The sequence below is a fragment of the Thalassophryne amazonica genome, chromosome 11 (genome assembly GCF_902500255.1).
Source record: "Thalassophryne amazonica chromosome 11, fThaAma1.1, whole genome shotgun sequence".
Classification (NCBI taxonomy): Eukaryota; Metazoa; Chordata; class Actinopteri; order Batrachoidiformes; family Batrachoididae; genus Thalassophryne; species Thalassophryne amazonica.
The window spans coordinates 86463632-86483825 of record NC_047113.1 but is presented as its reverse complement, the minus strand read 5'-3'; the positions used below and the strand labels follow the sequence as shown (position 1 = coordinate 86483825).

Sequence of the window (20194 nt, the reverse complement as noted above, 5' to 3'; positions counted from 1 at the left end):
CTCCCCCCTCGTTGGATTTTCATTTTGAGGAAATGTCTGAACGATTGGAGCAGCGCTGAATCAAATTTTTCCAGAAACTGTGAGAGACACCCAGGTGGAAACCATTCGGAAGATTCAAATGGCTTTCGGTGGCTTTTCAGTCAAGTAAGTATCCGAGGAATTGTGTAAGAGCTGGACATGTCACAACATGTCCTGCGAGACTTCCAACTTCCGCACGTCTTTCATTACAAAATCTCCTGTAACAATGGAATGTGCCAAAAAAGTGCTGATGTTCACCTCTTCTGCAATTTCTCTGGTAGTCAGACGACATCCCGGATCAACACAGTGTTCACTTTGGAAATGATCTGGTCGTTTCAGCATGTCAATGGCCGATCGGAGCGCGGCGCACCCTCCGCCATTGTGTGCCGTCTTTAAACCGGTTGTAACGCTCCTTAATCTGTGTGATGCCCATAGGATTGTCACCGAAAGCCGCCTGAATCTTCCGAATGGTTTCCACCTGGCTGTCTCACAGTTTCTAGAAAAATTTGATGCAGCAAAGCTCCAAATCGTTCCACCTCGCAATGAAAATCCAACGAGAGGGGAGGACCAGTGCTCACACAAAGCCTGCTCACAGGCGAATGATGCAACCGATGGGCGTGAAAAAAATCACGCATGCGCATGAAGGTTCAAGGTTGGCTCATGCAAGCACACATGATTCAAATCCATATGGTTTTTGAAAAAAATAAAAAGGTCTGATACTTTTTGGACAGACCTCGTATTCATGATTTCACATGGAAACGGCTCAAAATTTATTTTTTATATGATCAAAAATACGTAGAACACGACATCATTTCTGAAAAAAAGTAGCTTTATTGCTTAACTTGAAACATCCATCCCCAAAAGTGGGAATACACATAGTAATACATATATCAAAAGAACTTCTGTCAGAATTGTTTAATGTGACCTCTGCTACCATATAACAGAACTGAAGTTATCTATGTACAGACACAACACAAAAAAATCTAATTATTCAAAATCATGCATTATTTTTTTATTTGTGTATTACTAAAATTTATTTGCTGAAATATCAATGGTTTGCTGTTTACTATCCTGATTTTAGCACAATACACGACACTATGTACGGACACAGTATGTACTAACAGTTTCCAGCTGTTAGTGCCCAAATGTTCACTTCAAATGAGAATTGAAAAACTATTTTTCTGTTATGAATAAAGACTAAGCTAGACTACTGTTACATACCATTTGATCCACTGACATCCTTTGGGTAGAGGATTCTCCAGGGCTATGTATGGACACTACTAACCCACTATTTTGGTGAACAAAAGGTGTGGTCACAAAACTCGAATTTTTGGGGAAAACAACAATTCAAATTCAATGATATTCAACATAATGTCACAGTTTTTCTCAGATGCTAAAACACAAAACCCTATTGCCTAAATAAAATTCTCAAATGCCTTTACACAGTTATTGAATTAATCTCCCTTTTGGCAAAACCGTAGATGACTTTCACATAGGTAGACACATTTAGCAAAATTCATTCACTCTTTTTGCAAAACTCTAAACACATTCTCATACTATAAAACACATTCTGCATAATAATTCACTTCTTAATTATATTACTAACCAAACAAAACAGAAGATAAACACAATTAAAGCACAGATGTCACCAATTAGACACTACTAGTCAGAACTGTTAACACTTGTGTCTAATGATGTGACAACCAATATAAGCCAGTTCAGAGTTGAAACAGGCTGGTTGGAGTTTCATTGCAACAGTGGACAGAAACCAGAGGCGCAGGGGGTGGGTGCGTGTTAGAGGTGGGGGAGTATGAAGAGGAGGAAGAGGAAGACAACGAGTTACAGTAAATGATGAAATTCGGGCCACAATCATTGACCATGTTCTGGTTCATGGGATGTTAATGAGAGAAGCAGGACTTCGAGTCCAACCTAACCTTAGCCATTTCTCTGTGGCTTCAATAATTCAGACATTCAGACAACAGAACAGGTATAGTGTAAATGTTCAGTACTGTATACAGTACACAGTTACAGCAGATTTTGTAGACCACTGTGACAAAGCGTATATTGTATATTCACTTGTGTAGAATTGCAAGGATGCCAGGGGGAGGTGGAAGAACCTTTATGTTCTCCCAGCAGCAGGAGACCCTGATAGTTGACATGGTCATTCAAAACAACACCATTAGACTACGCGAAATACAACAGCAAGTGATTGAAGACAATGTCAATTTTGAAGGAATCAACACCGTAAGCCTCTCCACCACTGACTGTGTCCTGAAACGCAACAGAGTGCGCATGAAACAAGTGTACAGAGTACCCTTTGAACGCAACTCTAACAGAGTGAAAGAGCTCAGATATGAGTATGTCCAAGTAAGTACACATTCAGATACAGTACAAGTACTGCATACTTTAAACACTATCATATCTGCCTGTCTTTCTGTTCACTAAAGCCTCGGTCCCGCCGAATAATGAAGGCTGAAGAAGGAGCCACGCATGGGTGTGGGGTGATTATTTGAAGAATGACCCACGTTTTCATCTATCACGTATCCACTATGAAGGTGCCACTATGTGCCTCTGTACCCCGCATGTGCCACATAGCAGCCTCTAGTGAGCCACGACCACCTGTCATTACAGCCTCGAATGGCTCGCATCAGCCACACTAAGCCACATAGTGCCATGATAGCGCCATGATAACGCCATGCTGGCGCACGTTTAGGCATGAGTTTGGTCCAAACCTCCAGCCCTCCCACACCTGGTCCCTTTAAAGTGTGGGTTTTCAATTCACAGATTCACAGCAGCATTTAAAGATGTCCCTTCTTTTTTTTAAACGCAGTCCAAAAATAGACACTCCATCACAGTTCCGCAGTTGTGCGCTGTGCACCAGGCTGCTGTCCACCTGTAATGCACCAGACCAGCTACACCCGAACCACGGGTTCCTGGAGAGCCGCCTCTGAGTGCCTCGCTTGCTCCGCGGCTCTCTGGCTTTTTTTTTTTTTTTTTTTTTTTTTTTCCACCTTTAAACACACAAAACTTTATGTTTGTCCGTTTATTTCTGCAAAATCGCTGTTTTGCGCGTGCTGCTGTTGTCCTTTCATGGACAGCTGTCTCTGTGCTCTTTCTGGCTTCCTTTCCATCCGTGGCTTGCTGGCTTTATTTTTCCCTGGCTTTAAGCACAATCATTTTTACAACGTGAATCCACTTTAACTTTGTGTTCGTCCGTTTATTTCTGCAAAAGCACTCTTTTGCGCGCTGTGCCGTTCTGCATACAGAATGAGGTGGCCGTTTTATTATATACACCTGAGGATCATTTTCAATATATATATATATATATATATATATATATATATATATATATATATACGAGGTCTGTCCATAAAGTATCGTACCTTCCTTTTTATTTTTTTTAAACTATATGGATTTGATTCATATGTTTTTACGTCAGACAAGCTTGAACCCTTGTGCGCATGCGTGAGTTTTTCCACGCCTGTTGGTGACGTCATCCGCCTGTGAGCACGCCTTGTGGAAGGAGTGGTCCCGCTCCGTCGTCAGATTTTCATTGTCTGGAAATGGCGGAATGATTTGGGGATTTTTTCCATCAGAATTTTTTCAGAAGCTGTTAGAGACTGGCACCTGGAAACTATTTGAAAAATGTATCTGGCTTTGATCTATCTCGGCTTTCAATGCTTACCAGTCCAGTAAGTATCAGTGAAATTGTGGAGAGCTGGACATGTCCAAACTTGTCCTCTGACACGCCGAAACGGAGGTGTTCCTTTGTCTCGCTTCCAAAGCGAATCGGTCGTGATGCGCGAAGCCTCCGCGCGGCTTTCCATGACAAAATCTCTTGTTAAAAGTGAAATCTGCGGTATTTTCGGCATCCAAGGTTTGACAGAAAATGTCCAGTGCACAGAGCCGGTGGAATTGTGTGCGCAAGACAGCCGCTCCAAAAATAGCCTCTCAGGTCCTGCCTCAGTGCGCACACACAGCGGAGCTCATGTGATCCATTAACAAAATATTAAATCAACATACTTTTACATCCAACAGACATCAACATACAGACATACTTTTACAGCTAGGAACTGTTTTATCAAGCTCTAAAAAACATTAAAAATACACTCAACAAAAATATAAACGCAACACTTTTGGTTTTGCTCCCATTTTGTATGAGATGAACTCAAAGATCTAAAACTTTTTCCACATATACAATATCACCATTTCCCTCAAATATTGTTCACAAACCAGTCTAAATCTGTGATAGTGACCACTTCTCCTTTGCTGAGATAATCCATCCCACCTCACAGGTGTGCCATATCAAGATGCTGATTAGACACCATGATTAATGCACAGGTGTGCCTTAGACTGCCCACAATAAAAGGCCACTCTGAAAGGTGCAGTTTTATCACACAGCACAATGCCACAGATGTCGCAAGATTTGAGGGAGCGTGCAATTGGCATGCTGACAGCAGGAATGTCACCAGAGCTGTTGCTTGTGTATTAAATGTTCATTTCTCTACCATAAGCCACCTCCAAAGGCGTTTCAGAGAATTTGGGCAGTACATCCAACCAGCCTCACAACCGCAGACCACGTGTAACCACACCAGCCCAGGACCTCCACATCCAGCATGTTCACCTCCAAGATCGTCTGAGACCAGCTACTCGAACAGCTGCTGGAACAATCGGTTTGCATAGGGAAGCTCATCTGCATGCTCGTCGTCCTCATCGGGGTCTCGACCTGACTCCAGTTCGTCGTCGTAACCGACTTGAGTGGGCAAATGCTCACATTCGCTGGCGTTTGGCACCTTGGAGAGGTGTTCTCTTCACGGATGAATCCCGGTTCACACTGTTCAGGGCAGATGGCAGACAGCGTGTGTGGCGTCGTGTGGGTGAGCGGTTTTCTGATGTCAATGTTATGGATTGAGTGGCCCATGGTGGCGGTGGGGTTATGGTATGGGCAGGCGTCTGTTATGGATGAAGAACACAGGTGCATTTTATTGATGGCATTTTGAATGCACAGAGATACCGTGACGAGATCCTGAGGCCCATTGTTGTGCCATACATCCAAGAACATCACCTCATGTTGCAGCAGGATAATGCACGGCCCCATGTTGCAAGGATCTGTACACAATTCTTGGAAGCTGAAAATGTCCCAGTTCTTGCATGGCTGGCATACTCACCGGACGTCACCCATTGAGCATGTTTGGGATGCTCTGGACTGGCGTATACGACAGCGTGTACCAGTTCCTGCCAATATCCAGCAACTTTGCACAGCCATTGAAGAGGAGTGGACCAACATTCCACAGGCCACAATTGACAACCTGATCAACTCTATGCGAAGGAGATGTGTTGCACTGCATGAGGCAAATGGTGGTTACACCAGATACTGACTGGTATCCCCCCCCCCAATAAAACAAAACTGCACCTTTCAGAGTGGCCTTTTATTGTGGACAGTCTAAGGCACACCTGTGCACTAATCATGGTGTCTAATCAGCATCTTGGTATGGCACACCTGTGAGGTGGGATGGATTATCTCAGCAAAGGAGAAGTGCTCACTATCACAGATTTAGACTGGTTTGTGAACAGTATTTGAGGGAAATGGTGATATTGTGTATGTGGAAAAAGTTTTAGATCTTTGAGTTCATCTCATACAAAATGGGAGCAAAACCAAAAGTGTTGCATTTATATTTTTGTTGAGTGTAATTACCTTAAGCTGTTCAAAATACATTCCACATGGAGCAGGAAAGAGGAAAAAAGTGTCCAGATGAAACAGTCCTCTGTGATGCCAGAAGTGATTAGAAGTGTTTTCAACATCCAAGGTTTGGCAGAAAATGATTAATCCACTACAAAATATAGTCCAGTGCACAGAGCAGGTGCAATTGTGTGCGCAAGAGGAGGAGCCGCTCCAAAAATAGCCTCTCAGGTCCTGCGAAGGTGCCAGGCGCACGGATAATGGACTTTTGCAGACTCGTAAGCACCACGCAAATGCCTCTAAGCCGTCGCAGTAACTCGAACACAAACTGCGCCATGCTGTTGTTGCTAAATTTTGAACATCTTGAAATTAGCGCCACGCTCAGAGAGGAGCCTCATTAACTGAAGATAATGTCTCTAAGAGCCACTCTGAGCCACTGTAATGCCACGATACCTCACGAAACAAAAAAAAAACAGGGTGCGTGGCTCCTTCTTCACTCCTTCTTCACTCGGTGGGACCGAGGCTTTACAAAACTATCTATCTATTTTTTTATATATAGAATATTTGAATTGGAGGCCAGTGAAAAGCCCCATGAATATATATTAGTGGACGAAGCAGGATTTGACCTAGCGAAGAGGAGAAGGAGGGGCCGGAACATAATTGGTCAGTGTGCCATTGTTGATGTTCCTGGTCAGCGTGGTGGCAATGTGACCATTTGTGCTGCCATAAGCAACTGTGGGGTCCTGCATCGACATGTAACACTAGGGCCATACAACACTCAACACCTTCTTACATTTCTAGCAGGTCTCCGGGATGTTTTGGTGGCTCGGCAGCATGAGATGAATGACCAGTACACATATGTGATCATATGGGACAATGTAAGATTCCATCTTGCTGCTCAAATAAGAGAATGGTTTAACATCAATGAGCAATTCATCAATATGTACCTCCCACCATACTCACCTTTCCTGAACCCCATAGAGGAGTTTTGTTCAAGTTGGAGGTGGAAGGTATATGACCGGCAACCCTATATCAGAGTGGATCTCCTGTGGGCCATGGAGTTAGCTTGTGGCGACATAACTAAGGAGTCATGCCAAGGCTGGATAAACCACACAAGAGCCTTCTTCCCCCACTGCCTCAGAAGAGAGAACATCACTTGTGATGTTGACGAAGTCTTGTGGCCTGACCCAGGCCAAAGGCATGATGAAGCTCTTTTATTGTAATATTTTATTTTTTGATTGTAGATTTACCCTGTTTCATTTATAGTTAGATTTCAATGAATAAAAAGACTTCAGGAGCTATATGCCCTGCCCTGCACACTGTGTTTTCCATTGTTTGATGTATTGTGTATCATTGCTCAGCAGGATTTTCATTTTGACTGCTAAAAGAATGATTCTGAGACCATTAGTTGGTTTTGGGAAAACTTAAAATGGTTTTGAGATGATTGGTCAGTTTTGTAACAAGAATCTAGGGTTTTGTGCATGTGGTTGAAAAATGGGTTTTGTGTTTAGAGTTTTGAGAAAAGGGTAAATGGTTTCACAAAATGTGTTTTAGCAATTGTGAAAAACTGCAATACAACTGTAACTCCTTAATATAAATGAACAATAACCAGTTTATTTGAACATATTTTATTATTTCAAGACCTTTACAAGCGCTTACAAAACGAAAAATTGCAACACCGCAGGTTTATCTGAAAAAAAAACAGTCTGAAATTAAATATTGTTCTATGTTCATATAGATATGTCATCATGGTTCGGATTGGTTGCTGTGACTTCCTGAACCTGAAAAAAGTAATTACAAAAATGAAATATCAAGTAATGCTGTATCAGTTGAATTGAATATTTTGCATGCACCAGCATAACAGTAAAATTTCCCACATTAGAAGCACATACTGTAATTCGCTGTCACTCGAAAAGTTTTCATCTGATCTCTATCAAATTTGGAAGTTAAGGGCATGTTTTGGCAACAATGGAAATGACAACAAACTCCATAGCCTTGAACACACAGTTTATTGTAGATTGGGCTACAACATCAACACTTGCAAGTTGGTCAACTTGATTGTGATTCAGCCGCAATGAAAATGTGCTGGCAAGTTGTGTCTAAACTGGTGAAAAGTGCTTATGGTTTTGACAAAAGAGTGACTGATTCAGGCAACTGAGCATTTGGTTCAGACAACAGGGTTTAGTGTTTTAGCAACTGAGAAAAACTAAACGAAAATCATGCGTTTATTAACAATAATATTATTAACTTACATTAAACATAATAAACACCAATAATAGAAGTACATAATAATGCACAAAAATCCCAAATTAAAGAGCTGATAAAAAAAAGTAATGGACTCATGTTTTGTTGTAGTGTTTCCAAAGCTGTGGGCCAGTCATCTGTGTCCATCTGACAATTTGTTTTGTCCAAACTGCATCCTAATGTTTAGTTTAATCTTCTTGTTTCTGCCTCTCATCTCTTCTTCACTCCTTTCATCATCTCACCTGCCTTGCTGTCATTTCCTCTCCTGTCTCCAGGACCATCAACACTTGCTCCTGAATGAGCTTCCTCAGTTTAACAGTTGGGCTCTGCAGATGATCTGGAGCCTGCTGGGGACCTTCAGCTGTCTGCACAAAGACCTGGCCTCCGACATGGAGCAGCTGTTCCACTGTTTTGCACAACAGGTCTGCTGTGCTGTGAACTTTAATATCCAGACACGCGTACATGTGTAACAATTTTTCCATCATAATTAAGCTTGTTTCTCTGTTTTTTGACTTCCTTGAAGCTCCCTCACAGCTCTCTTGACTCCCAGTGGTTTCTGGCAGGTGGGCAGAGTTTGCAGTTCTAGAAGGCGCAAGGAAGCTGCAGAGTCTGTGCCGAAATGTAGAGGAAGCACTCAGTACACCGTCATCCAGGTTAGTGCAGCATCATCGTGAACAATGTCTGACTGTTGATGAACAACTCAGGAAACTTTGTGCTTGCGTCAACTTAATTTTATTAGCCTTCAACGACAAAGCCTACTTAAAACCAAATCTGTTTATTCAATCATTTATCTTTTTTGGGTGGGGGGGGGGTGGGGGGGGGGGGGGTGGGGGGGTGGGGGGGGGGGGGGGTGGGGGTGGTATAGGATAGCACAAACAAGTACCGTATTTTCTGCACTATAAGTAGCATCATTTTTTAAACTACTTTGGGAGGTTTTGCAGCTTATACATCAGTGCTACTTATATCCTGAAAAATTGGGGGAAAAACTATTATTATCAACATTGACAATAATAATGATAAAGGGCTTTCCAAGGAATCAAACCATGAAACAAAACAAAAAAATAATGCTAATATTAAAAATACACTACAACAATGCACTATATTCAAGCTTGAAAAACATTTATACTGTGTGGGACCCCAAATGTGGGGCAATCTGCATCAGATAACATGTAATATGCTGTCCAGTGCATGTTTATTTGTCCATCTTAGTTATTTTTGGAATTTAACAATCCTTTTTTTAAGAAACAGCACAGGCTGTGGTGTGCACATTTGCTGCACTGAGTTCCTGTCTGTTGTTAAACTCGTCTCCAGGCAAACACTGAGTTACAAAGTCAGTGCCATACACAGAAATATGGTGTGATTTATACACAATTTTTAACACTTCTTCAGAATGCATTGTTTGACAGAAACGACTTATATTCAGGAAATTACGGTAATCAGTGTGAGCCAAAAAATAGGAAGATAAACAAAAATATTGAGGCTGGAAGACTAATGTTCAGAAAAAAAATGTTTGTTTCATACTTTCATTTTGGTGATGTGCTTTCTTTAAGGGCCCCTTCACATCTAGTGAGAAGTTTGGTCGAAGTGCGCATGAAGCAGGAATCGTGTGCAAAATGTGTAAAATCATCCCTGCCTCGAACGCCACGTACACCTGTTGCTACAACTATTACGCACACCAGCAGCTGAAAGGACAGAGTGTGCTCTGTGCGAACCATCAGTCCCTCTCGTGGCAGGTGTCGGCCAAATTCCAGCTGGCACACATGAACATCTAACACTGCTCATTTGGCACTTAGATAATGTGTGGTCATTTGCACTCTTGGCACGACAACAGTCTGCAGACAATCACTGTCATGCTGGCAGTGAAATTTGTCTAGGTTCCCTATGAGTGTGGCTTTGGTGTGTGCACTGAACTGACAGGAGGTGTGGCTGCCCACTGTGGAGATCTGTCATTCTGGACATCCCAGCTGGACAACACTTGCTGTGTTTGGACGGACATGGACTAACAGGTGCCCACTGTGATGCGCGTGTGTCTGTTTGCTGTCATCATGTCGACATAAATAAAAACATATATCACTGTGGCGATATATGCTGTGGGCTGCAGTGAGCGTGCACGCGCTCCCTTGCTGCAGTCCATTGACAGGCTGCCCCCAGGTTGAAACGGACCATCAGAGCAGAACACGCAGTGGGCGATCTGACTTTCACATCACCTACGTGAGCTCTGTTCCATATGACGCGGTGTCACTTCTAGCGTGCCATCCACAAGACATGCGTGTCAGCAGGACATGCGCGCAGGCCGGCTAAATACCCGCCAGCAGATGTGGACATGAATGAGCGAATGAGTATGAAGCGAAGTGCTTCTCATTTCTGTCATTTCATGACTGTATGTTTGTGACCATGGGTCATCTACAGAGGAACAGACAGATCATACTTGTATTGCCTGCATGATAAGAGGGATTCAATATAAAATGCTGTGTTTTTTGTGGTGTATGGTTTTATTTATTTATTTTTTTAATACGTCCATCTTTTTGTTGATTTCAGGCATTTCCCTGCACCGTTTACAGGCAAGTGACAGTAGCTCAGTGGTAAAGTTTTGGGCTGGTAATCAGTAAAGTGCAGGTACAAATCCCATGGGTGTTATGTTTTTTTTTATTTATTCCACATAAACAGCACAATGTGGTTCCACAGGTACTAGATGGTTTTTATTTTTTATTTATTCCATATCAGCGGCGCGATGTGGTGCACCTCACACTGTGTTCCTGCTCGAAAGACACAGAGAAACCATCGCACTGGGATCGTGCACGCCTGCTTGTCGGCACGATGTTTCGTGTGCACTAATTGACCTGTTTTACGCTGCTTCGCCGTATTCAACCAAACTTCGCACAGTGTGTGAAGGGTCCTTAAAGGAGGACAATATCACATTTCTATCTGATGCAATCAACTATTTTCAAAATCATCTTCCTAAAGTCACACAGCAATTACTGAGTAGTGATACAGTTTTGAATAATTTGAAATTTAAGTCATCTTCTTTTTTTTCAAAGATTTATGGTAGTTATATATTTCTTCTCCTTTTCTCTTTGGTTCATCTACCACTAAAAGTCATTTTAAATAAGTTTATTATCCAGTAAGTGTGTTATTATGATGATTTTATTTAATATGTGTACATCTGATTTTTACAACCCAAGAGCAGACAAAACCTCACTCACGCTGGTGATCTTTGGCACCTCCTTGAGGGAGGCACGGACCCGGGTTGGGAACAGTGGGTGTTCTGGGTAATTACTGTAACAGCAAACCACTGTTGTCTGACAGCAGAGAGAAGTCAGAATTCTGATATTTATCCCGGTCAGATCTGTGTGATGTCACAAGGGCAAAGAGTTGAAGAAAGATAAAAACAGAAAACCTGTTTGTTGTTTTTTTTGTGAGCCACATTTCTTTGGACATGACTAGACACTAAAAGAACTTGATGCTTTAATTTTAATTTAATTAATTTAATTTAATTAGCTTATAATGCGCCAAATCACAGCAAAAGCCATCTCAAGGTGATTTACACGGAGCAGTTCAACATAAAATTTAAATAAATAAATTAAAAATCAATAAAAAAAAATTTCAAACACAATTAAAAACAGAAGTAAAAAAATAAAACAGATAAAAAAATAAAAACTATTCATAAGAAAGAGAATAAAAATAGGTTTTCAGTCTTGACTTAAAAATGTCCACAGACTCTGCCTCACGGTTGCAGGAAGACTGTTCCACAGGGCGGGTGCACGATGAGAAAAGGCTCTTTGACCTGCTGACTTCTTCTTCACCCTGGGAACACAGAGAAGTCCCGCATCCTACGACTGCAAAGCCTGGGCCGGCACGTGAAGTTCCACCGGATCAGCCAGATAAGATGGTGCCAGTTTATGAACAATTTCAGAAGTCAATAACAAAACCTTAAAATCTGCTCTCACAGAGACAGGGAGCCAGTGCAAAGATGCCAAAATGGGTGTGATATGTTCAGACCTTCTGCTACGTGTTAAAAGTCTGGTGGCAGCAGTCTGAACCAGCTGAAGACCCCTAATGCTGGACTGCGGTAACCCTGAAAATAAAACATTACAATAATCTAATCTAGAAGAAACACAAGCATGAATCAGGGTCTCAGCATCAGCCATAGACAGGATGGGGTGGATCCTCGCTATATTTCACAGATGGAAAAAAGCAGTCCTAGTAACATCCCTGATGTGGAGGTCAAAAGACAGCGTGGGATCAAAAATTGCCCCAAGGTTCCTCATTTTGTCCATATGATGTATGACACATGAACCCAGGCTGAGCACCAGCTGGTCAAACTGATGCCGATGTCTCGCTGGACCAAGAACCATCATTTAAGTCTTATCAAATTTTAAAAGTACGAAGTTACTAGACATCCAACTTCTCACTGATAGAAGACAGTCCTCCAGGGATTTTATGGGAGTGAGATTTCCCGCAGTTATCGGCCTGTACAACTGAGTATCATCAGCGTAACAATGAAAGGCAGTCTCAAAACTCCGCAGTATACGCCCAAGGGGTGCTACATACAGGGAGAAAAGCAAGGGGCCTAAAATGGATCGCTGAGGAACTCCAAATCTCATGTCACTAAGATTAGAGGTAGTGTTATTATACAAGACACATTAAGAATGACTGGACAGATATGACGTCAACCACGCAAGGGCACTTCCAGTAATCCCAAAAAGATTCTCCAACCTATCGAGCAAATATGACGATCCACGGTATCAAATGCAGCACTGAGATCTAACAACACCAAAACCGTAGTGGTGTCTGAGTCCATTGCTCGACATCATTCACTACTTTAATGAGCTCTGTCTCTGTGGAGTGATATTTCCTAAAGCAAACTGCAGTAGCTCAAAAAGATCATTATCAGTGAGGTGGTCTGGAACAGAATGATAGATTTGATTATCGGCCTGTAATTTTTCAATACACCAGGTCAAGATTAGATTTCTTAAGTAATGGTTTAATCACTGCAGATTTAAAACATTTCGGAACAGATCCAGATCTTAATGACAGATTGATAATTTCCAGCACAGTGGGCCCAAGTGTGGACCACAGGTCCTTAAACAGTTTTGTGGGTATAGGACCAAATAAACAGGTTGTGCTTTTTGTAGACACCACAAGTTTTATCAGCACGCCTAATGAAATACTGTTAAATTCTGTAAATCTAGGTAACACCTCAGTGGTAGCACCCACCTCCATAGCAGGTTTTAATGGCTGGGCTGAGGCGTGCTGAGATATGCTCAGCCTTCAGTCTTCTATTTTCTTCTTGAAATAATCCAAGAAATCCTGTGCTGGAAAGGGAGAACGACTAACAGGTGGCTGCCCGTGAATAAGAAATGTTACCGTGTCAAACAAGAACTTTGAGTTATGTTTGTTTTTACTGATCAAATCAGAGTAATAGGCCCACTTTGTGGCCAGTAGTGCATGCTTATAATCTAAAAGCATCATGCCACACAAGTCGGAAACACCTCTAATTTGGAACTACGCCATTTCCGTTCCAAACCTCTAGCCTTCTGCCTGAGGTCACGCAAGTAATCATTGAACCAAGGTGACTGTGCCTTGGGAGGAGGCGCAATCTTAGTTTTAAGCACTAAATTTAAACTATCCGCAAGGCTGTCTACTGATTTAGCGCTCTCCAGACTCAAAGCTAAAATATCAGGTAGTCTAGCCTCAAGTTCAGTCATAGTTGAGGGTTTAATACGACGCCGCAGTAGTAGACAAGGTTGTTGTTCCACTAAACGTGGCAGCGTAAATATAAGCCTGATAAGTGAATGGCCTGAGACTATAGATGTGAGAGGCAAGATGTCGATATTCGTGACAGCAAACCCACGTGCAAGAACCGGATCCAGGGTATTTCCACTAATATGTGTCGGGTCCTGAATGCATTGCTGGAATCCTAATGCTGCCACAATTTGCATAAATGATTTGCTAAAGGGATCAGAAGGCTTATTTATATGAATGTTAAAATCACCAATAATCAAAATGTTATCTGCACTAGTTGACAAACTAGAGATGAATGCACCAAATTCATCTAAGAAATCAGAATATGGGCCAGGGGGCCTATAAACAGTGACAAAATAACATCGCTGAGCTCCAGTTTTACAAGTATGACCCTGACAGTACTTAGCATCATGGGCATAACGGAGAGTCAGATGCTCAAAGGAAATATATTTGTGACCCCCAACAGCTAATAAAGAAAACCTAGATTATTAATAAAAGCAACACCCCCGCCTTGCTTCACACCACGAGACGTGACTAAATATGTACGCTGGTGGATGGGCCTCATTCAGAGGAAGGAGAGTTGTGGGTTTGAGCCAGTTTTCACATAAGCCAATCATATCTAAATGATGATCCATGATTAGATCATTAATCAACAAAGATTTCGAGGACAGTGATCTGATGTTCAGGAGACCCAGGGTAAGGACCTCAGTGGGGATGACAGCCTGACTGTTCGAAACCCAGCGAAGCAAGCCAGGTTCCGAGGGCGCCACTGGCGCACATCAATCTGGCGAAGACGTGTACGGCCGGGTCGACAGTCCTCAGAGCCGACTAGCGGCACCATGCAGTCTTTAACTGGATCCACAAGGCGCCAGGGCAGGACAGATCCCGCCAGAATTCTGTGCACAGCTCGTCCAGACACCAAACAGCAAGCCAAACAGTGCTCAGCTTCACCAGTCGGCCACTTCTTCTTCTTCAATATTTATTTCATTCATTTAAAAGAAAATAGAAAAGCAGAAATGAATATATTACAAGACATTGAATTAAAGGAGCAGAGGGAAGAACAAGTCTATTTTCTGCCCCTTTTACAATACAATCTTTCAATTTTAAGCATCATTATTCACATTATTTAAAAGATTACATTTTTTGACTTTGTCACATACCACTGACTTATTTCATAATTGTAGCCATTATTTAAAAGATTACATTTTTAACAGGTTACATTTTAGACTTAAACATTTTAGACATTATTAACAGATTACATTTTAGACTTTGTCACAACCCACTCACTTATTTCATAGTTTCATACTTACTTAATACATCTAGTTTAATACATTTTTTAAATAATTTAAGTGACCTTGATTCTTTGATTTCTTTGTTGAGGTTGTTCCATAATTATAACCATTCACTGTAATACTCCGTTCCTTTACTTTGGTTCTGAATCTTGGTTTTTTAAAGACTTCTATCCTTTCAAATTATAACTACCTACTCTTTTTTCAAACATATTTTGAATGTTATTGGTAAGGTATTTTTATTAGCTTGGTGTATTGTTTGTAATATTTTCAAATCAACTAAATCATGAAATTTAAGTACCCTATACTTAATGAATAATGGATTAGATGGATCTCTAAAATGACTATTGCTAATCATTTTTAAAGCTCTTTTCTGCAGAATAAATAATGGTTGTGTATAAGTTTTACATGTTGATCCCCAGATTCTACACATAAGTTAAATATGAAACAATCAATGAATTGTACAATGTTAATAAACCATAACTATTCAACGAAAATTTTACTTTATGCAAATGGCTTTCGCTATTTTTCCTTTTGTGTATTTTATGTGTGACTTCCATGTAAGATCTTCATCAATCGTGACTCCTAGAATTTTGTTTCTTTTACCCTTTGTATGTCCATTCCATCTATTTTAATGACACATCATTTTTTTTTCCACTCTGTCATTAAACAATATGAAATTTGTCTTATTACGATTTAGTGACAATCTGTTTATATCAAACAATGTTTAAGTTTTTCCAACTCTATATTTATCACTTGTATACTTCCTGTATATCTGATCCAGAGGTAAATAATGTATCATCAGCAAATAATATGCTCGCCAAGTACTTTACATACATTCACAAAGTCATTGATATACAAAATAACCAGTTTGGGTCCAAGTACCGACCCTTGTGGTACTCCATAAATAATGTTACACAATTCTGATTTAGTATTATTTATCTGAACAAACTGTTTTCTATTTTCTAAATAGCTTTTTACCCACTGATGTGCAATACCTCTAATTCCATATTGTTGTAACTTGTGAAGCAATCTTGAGTGGTCGATAACATCAAACGCTTTTTTCAGGTCAATAAAAATACTTACAAAATAATCCTTATTATCTGTTGTTGTTGATATTTTCTCTGTTAATTCCATAACTGCCATAGCTGTCGAATGTTTTTGTTCTGAATCCATACTGAGCGTTATTTAAAATATGATGTTTCTCAATGATTTGTCCAACCTTGTCACAAAAACTTTTTCCATAATTTTAGAAAACTGTGGAAGCAATGATACTGGCCCTGTAATTTGAAAAAACTGTGTTTGTCTCCATTTTTATATAAATGGGACTACCTTGGCAATTTTCATCTCCTGCAGCGACGGCTGCGCTTTTGGCTGAAAGGCAGTGCAGGAGCATTGCCACAGAAAAGCCGGCACCTCGATAGAAATGGGGACGGAAAGTTCTGTCCACCCGCTGATAACTGCACCCCGAACCGGGGCTGGAGATCAGCAGCGTTTGGCGATCATACACCGCAGTGCCTCTGATTCAAAAACAGCATAAGTTAAAAAACAATAAAATAATAAACAGACTGGAGAGCAGCAGACGAGCAGCCAGACACAATGGCGCCATCTTGGCACTCCCTCCCAGAGTTTTGCTTTGACAGCTGTGATTACATCAGTGGTACTAGTTAACACGTTTTTACTGTTTGACTCATATCTAACTTTATACAATTATAGACTTTTTGATGAGGTGTACCCGTGATTATGCGGACCTGGTCAGGATTATATAAAGTATTTTGTTAATTTGAAACCTGTTTAAGAGATTATTTAATAATAAAAGTGATGGTCAGTTCAGCTTTCGTCTGTTCACTTTAATAGCGCATCAGGTTCATCCCGCAGCGCCAGTTCTACTTACCAAAAGTGGGCCCACTGGCAAGTCTATAACTGACTTTATTATATGGTAAACAAGAAAATGGGAGTTGTCAAACATACTAAAACTGAAAAATCAATCTCAAGTTTCAGCTCTTTATAGTACTGTCATACTGCACCAACTGACATCCCATCGATCGACTGGAGATGCCTATTAAGTCCGTGACACAAGAGTCATCAGGCTTGTTTGGGGAGGTGATGATCTAGTGGTTAAGGTGTTGGCCTTGAGTCCAGAAGATAATGGGTTCAAATCCCCGCCTGACTGGAAAATCACTAAGGGCCCTTGGGCAAGGTCTTTAATCCCCAAGTTGCTCCTGGTGTGTAGTGAGTGCCCTGTATGGCAGCACCCTGACATTGGGGTGAATGTGAGGCATAATTGTAAATTGCATTTACCATTTATTGTTTTCTTATAAAGTACGCCATTCGCCTGTCTAGCTTCCGCGTAAAATCGACCGAGTACTCCGTCAAGCATCCGTCTGTCATAAATTTCAAAGTTGAGCGCACGTCCCTTTTCAGTGACGTACTTGCGAAACAGGTTGGCTGCTGACTGTGTATTTCTGCGAGTGTTCTTCGCATCTTTTTCGTGTAAAATTTGTTTTAAGTCAGTGTCGCTAACAGACGCAAACCTGTCTTCTGCCAAATTGTCAACAAACTGACAGCCAAACTAGGTGTTGTATCGCGTTATCTGATTGGACGTTATCGATAGACGGCGTTGCTCGATTAGCTAGCGCTACGCTGCACACGAGGTGTACTCGTTTTGCATGCGCGGTCTACCCAGGTCCACCAGCGGTCAACTTGGCATGTGGTACAGCTCAGAAAGTGGCGAATGGAGCAATCACAAGTTGGCAAAATCCCACACCACATAATACTATGTCATGTGTACCTGGTCTGAGTAGAAGACGAGCGGATCTTGATTCAACCTCTTACAAATATCCTGCTGGTGTTTTGTAACATTCATCACACTGTTTGCATTAATCACTAATTGTGGGTGTGTTTAAGGCGTGGAGCGCATTTGTGTTTTAACGAACGGGATTTTGCGATTTTACATTTTTTGTGCACACCCTTCTCATCTTTGATACATATCTAAATGTTAGTCTGGATTGTGCGCACACGTGGGTCTCTAAATGTTGTAGAGTTTCTGATTCTTCTTCTTTTGTGATTTTTTTTTTTCTTGTTTTGCGCTCAGCCTTTGAGTCCGTCCTCACAGCGCCGCCTGAAGCAGCTCATGGACAGACATGGTTCTGGGAAGATCTACCAGGTGATGGCTCCAGTGGTGGGCAGCAGAGACCTGGACCTGAGCCTGTCTAAAGGGGAGCTGGTGGCCATCATCAGTGAGGCTGACACTCGAGGGGACAAACGGCGCTGGCTGGTCGATGCAGGGGGTAAGAACTAGTCACAGAAAAGGTCCTAAACTTTAGGTTTATTCAGTTTTATTTGTTTAGTAAACAATTTGTTTGTAGCCAGACATTAACCAGTAAACTGAGGAGTGACGCTACAATTCAGACATGGTGCTTTTTTAAAATAGCACATGTGCTCCCTCTGTTGGTTGATTACTGTTATTGCAGTGAGAGATTTGTTGGGGACTTTGATGATGTAAAAGTAAAAGCTGAAGTTTCAAATTGTATGAGTTAGAGGTCAGTATTTAATGGCAGAAAAAGCTTTCCGGGTCTCAAACAAATGTAAGTCGTATGAATAAGTCAGCCACATATTTTAGATGATAGACGAGAGTGTTTTGGAGGTTGCTCATCTCTACATGACAGGAAATGACACCTTGATTTAAATTAACAGCATGTTCTGAAGACAGAGAAAGAACACCTATTTTTTCCCACCTTTCAGAACTAAAAATAGCCTTATACTAACTTCTGATATGATCTAGCTTGAGCGTATGATTTTATGCTTCTATCAAAAACAAAAGTCATCTTTATACGATTGTGGAATGTGAACTTATGAAGCCCAGACTGCTTGTTTTCATTACCGGTGCCAGGTCAAACCTCTCCATTCCTTAATAATATCCGTTCCAATTACTATTGACATTTATATATTTATTGCTTATACTTAAAACACACAAATTACAGTCACTTTCTTTTATTAATGGGAAACTAGGCCATTTATTGTTTGCAGTTTTGTCAAAATCCTGGCTGGCCTCACGATCAACAAAAGCTATTTGAAACATTGACATACACGTGTGTGACTATCACATCAATTTCAAAGTTCAATTAGCATATTTCTCATTATTAGCAACATGCTAATGTAGCTAATATCATTGGGTTGCAAGCAAAAAGTCACTCGTCTTTCTTTCTACCAGTTTGAGTCAGTTTCTCTGGCTCGAGCAGTTGTCCATCTTCTGTCAACAAAATCTTGTTGTAATCGCCACATTTTGGAAGCTAACGTGGTGATGTTTGGTTGTTTTGGCAAGAAAGTTCAGGCAGTCAGATTCTCAGTCTGCTACCAGCATCAATCTCCAATTTAAAAATAATAAAAATACTTTAAAAATACCAGTTATCACTCTCCACCTCTAAAATCACCCAGTGTAATATCTGGCTCCTCCATTCTTCTGGCATACCACATTTGACGAAAATTACTAAATCTACAGTCACATTAGCTGCGAGCCATAGCACGCGACAGAGGCAAAGCGATGGCTTACCATTCATTTTCAATCAGAGTGGGTGCTTTGTAGTGGCAAGAAACAAACAGTTGCTCTACTGGCAGCTAGGTGGGGCTAAAATAGACCAGAAGTCTGTTGTATGCAATACTGAGCAGCGCTACACAGCAACGTCAAGTGCCGAGTGAATCCACAGCAATGGCATCAAATCAAATCAAATCAATTTTATTTATATAGCGCCAAATCACAACAAACAGTTGCCCAAGGCGCTTTATATTGTAAGGCAAAAGCCATACAATAATTACAGAAAAACCCCAATGGTCAAAACGCCCCCTGTGAGCAAGCACTTGGCGACAGTGGGAAGGAAAAACTCCCTTTTAACAGGAAGAAACCTCCAGCTGAACCAGGCTCAGGGAGGGGCAGTCTTCTGCTGGGACTGGTTGGAGGCTGAGGGAGAGAACCAGGAAAAGACATGCTGTGGAAGAGAGCAGAGATCAATCAGCTGGCCTGCTCGCCCAAACAGTAATCAAAGATGGTGGAAAATGCTTTGAAACAACGGTATTTCTCTTTAAATCTGATTTGTTTCTCATATATTTGGTACAAAATTGGCAAGAAATAAACACTTCTGTATGTTACTGCTTTGACACCAGATAACACCTCTAAAGTGACAAGACATCTTACAGAGATGCTGGGAACGCCCATCAAGCA

At 41.2% G+C, this 20194-nt stretch overlaps 1 protein-coding gene across 1 annotated transcript in view; it reads left to right on the top strand.

Annotated features, from left to right (window-relative positions):
- Window positions 1-20194, top strand: part of arhgef37 (Rho guanine nucleotide exchange factor (GEF) 37) — a 100841-nt gene that overhangs the window by 68339 nt on the left and 12308 nt on the right. Inside the window, 6 exon segments of the mRNA XM_034182324.1 lie at window positions 1689-1704; window positions 8218-8364; window positions 8466-8504; window positions 8507-8586; window positions 9517-9526; window positions 18071-18266. Coding sequence (XP_034038215.1) covers window positions 1689-1704; window positions 8218-8364; window positions 8466-8504; window positions 8507-8586; window positions 9517-9526; window positions 18071-18266 — 488 coding nt within the window.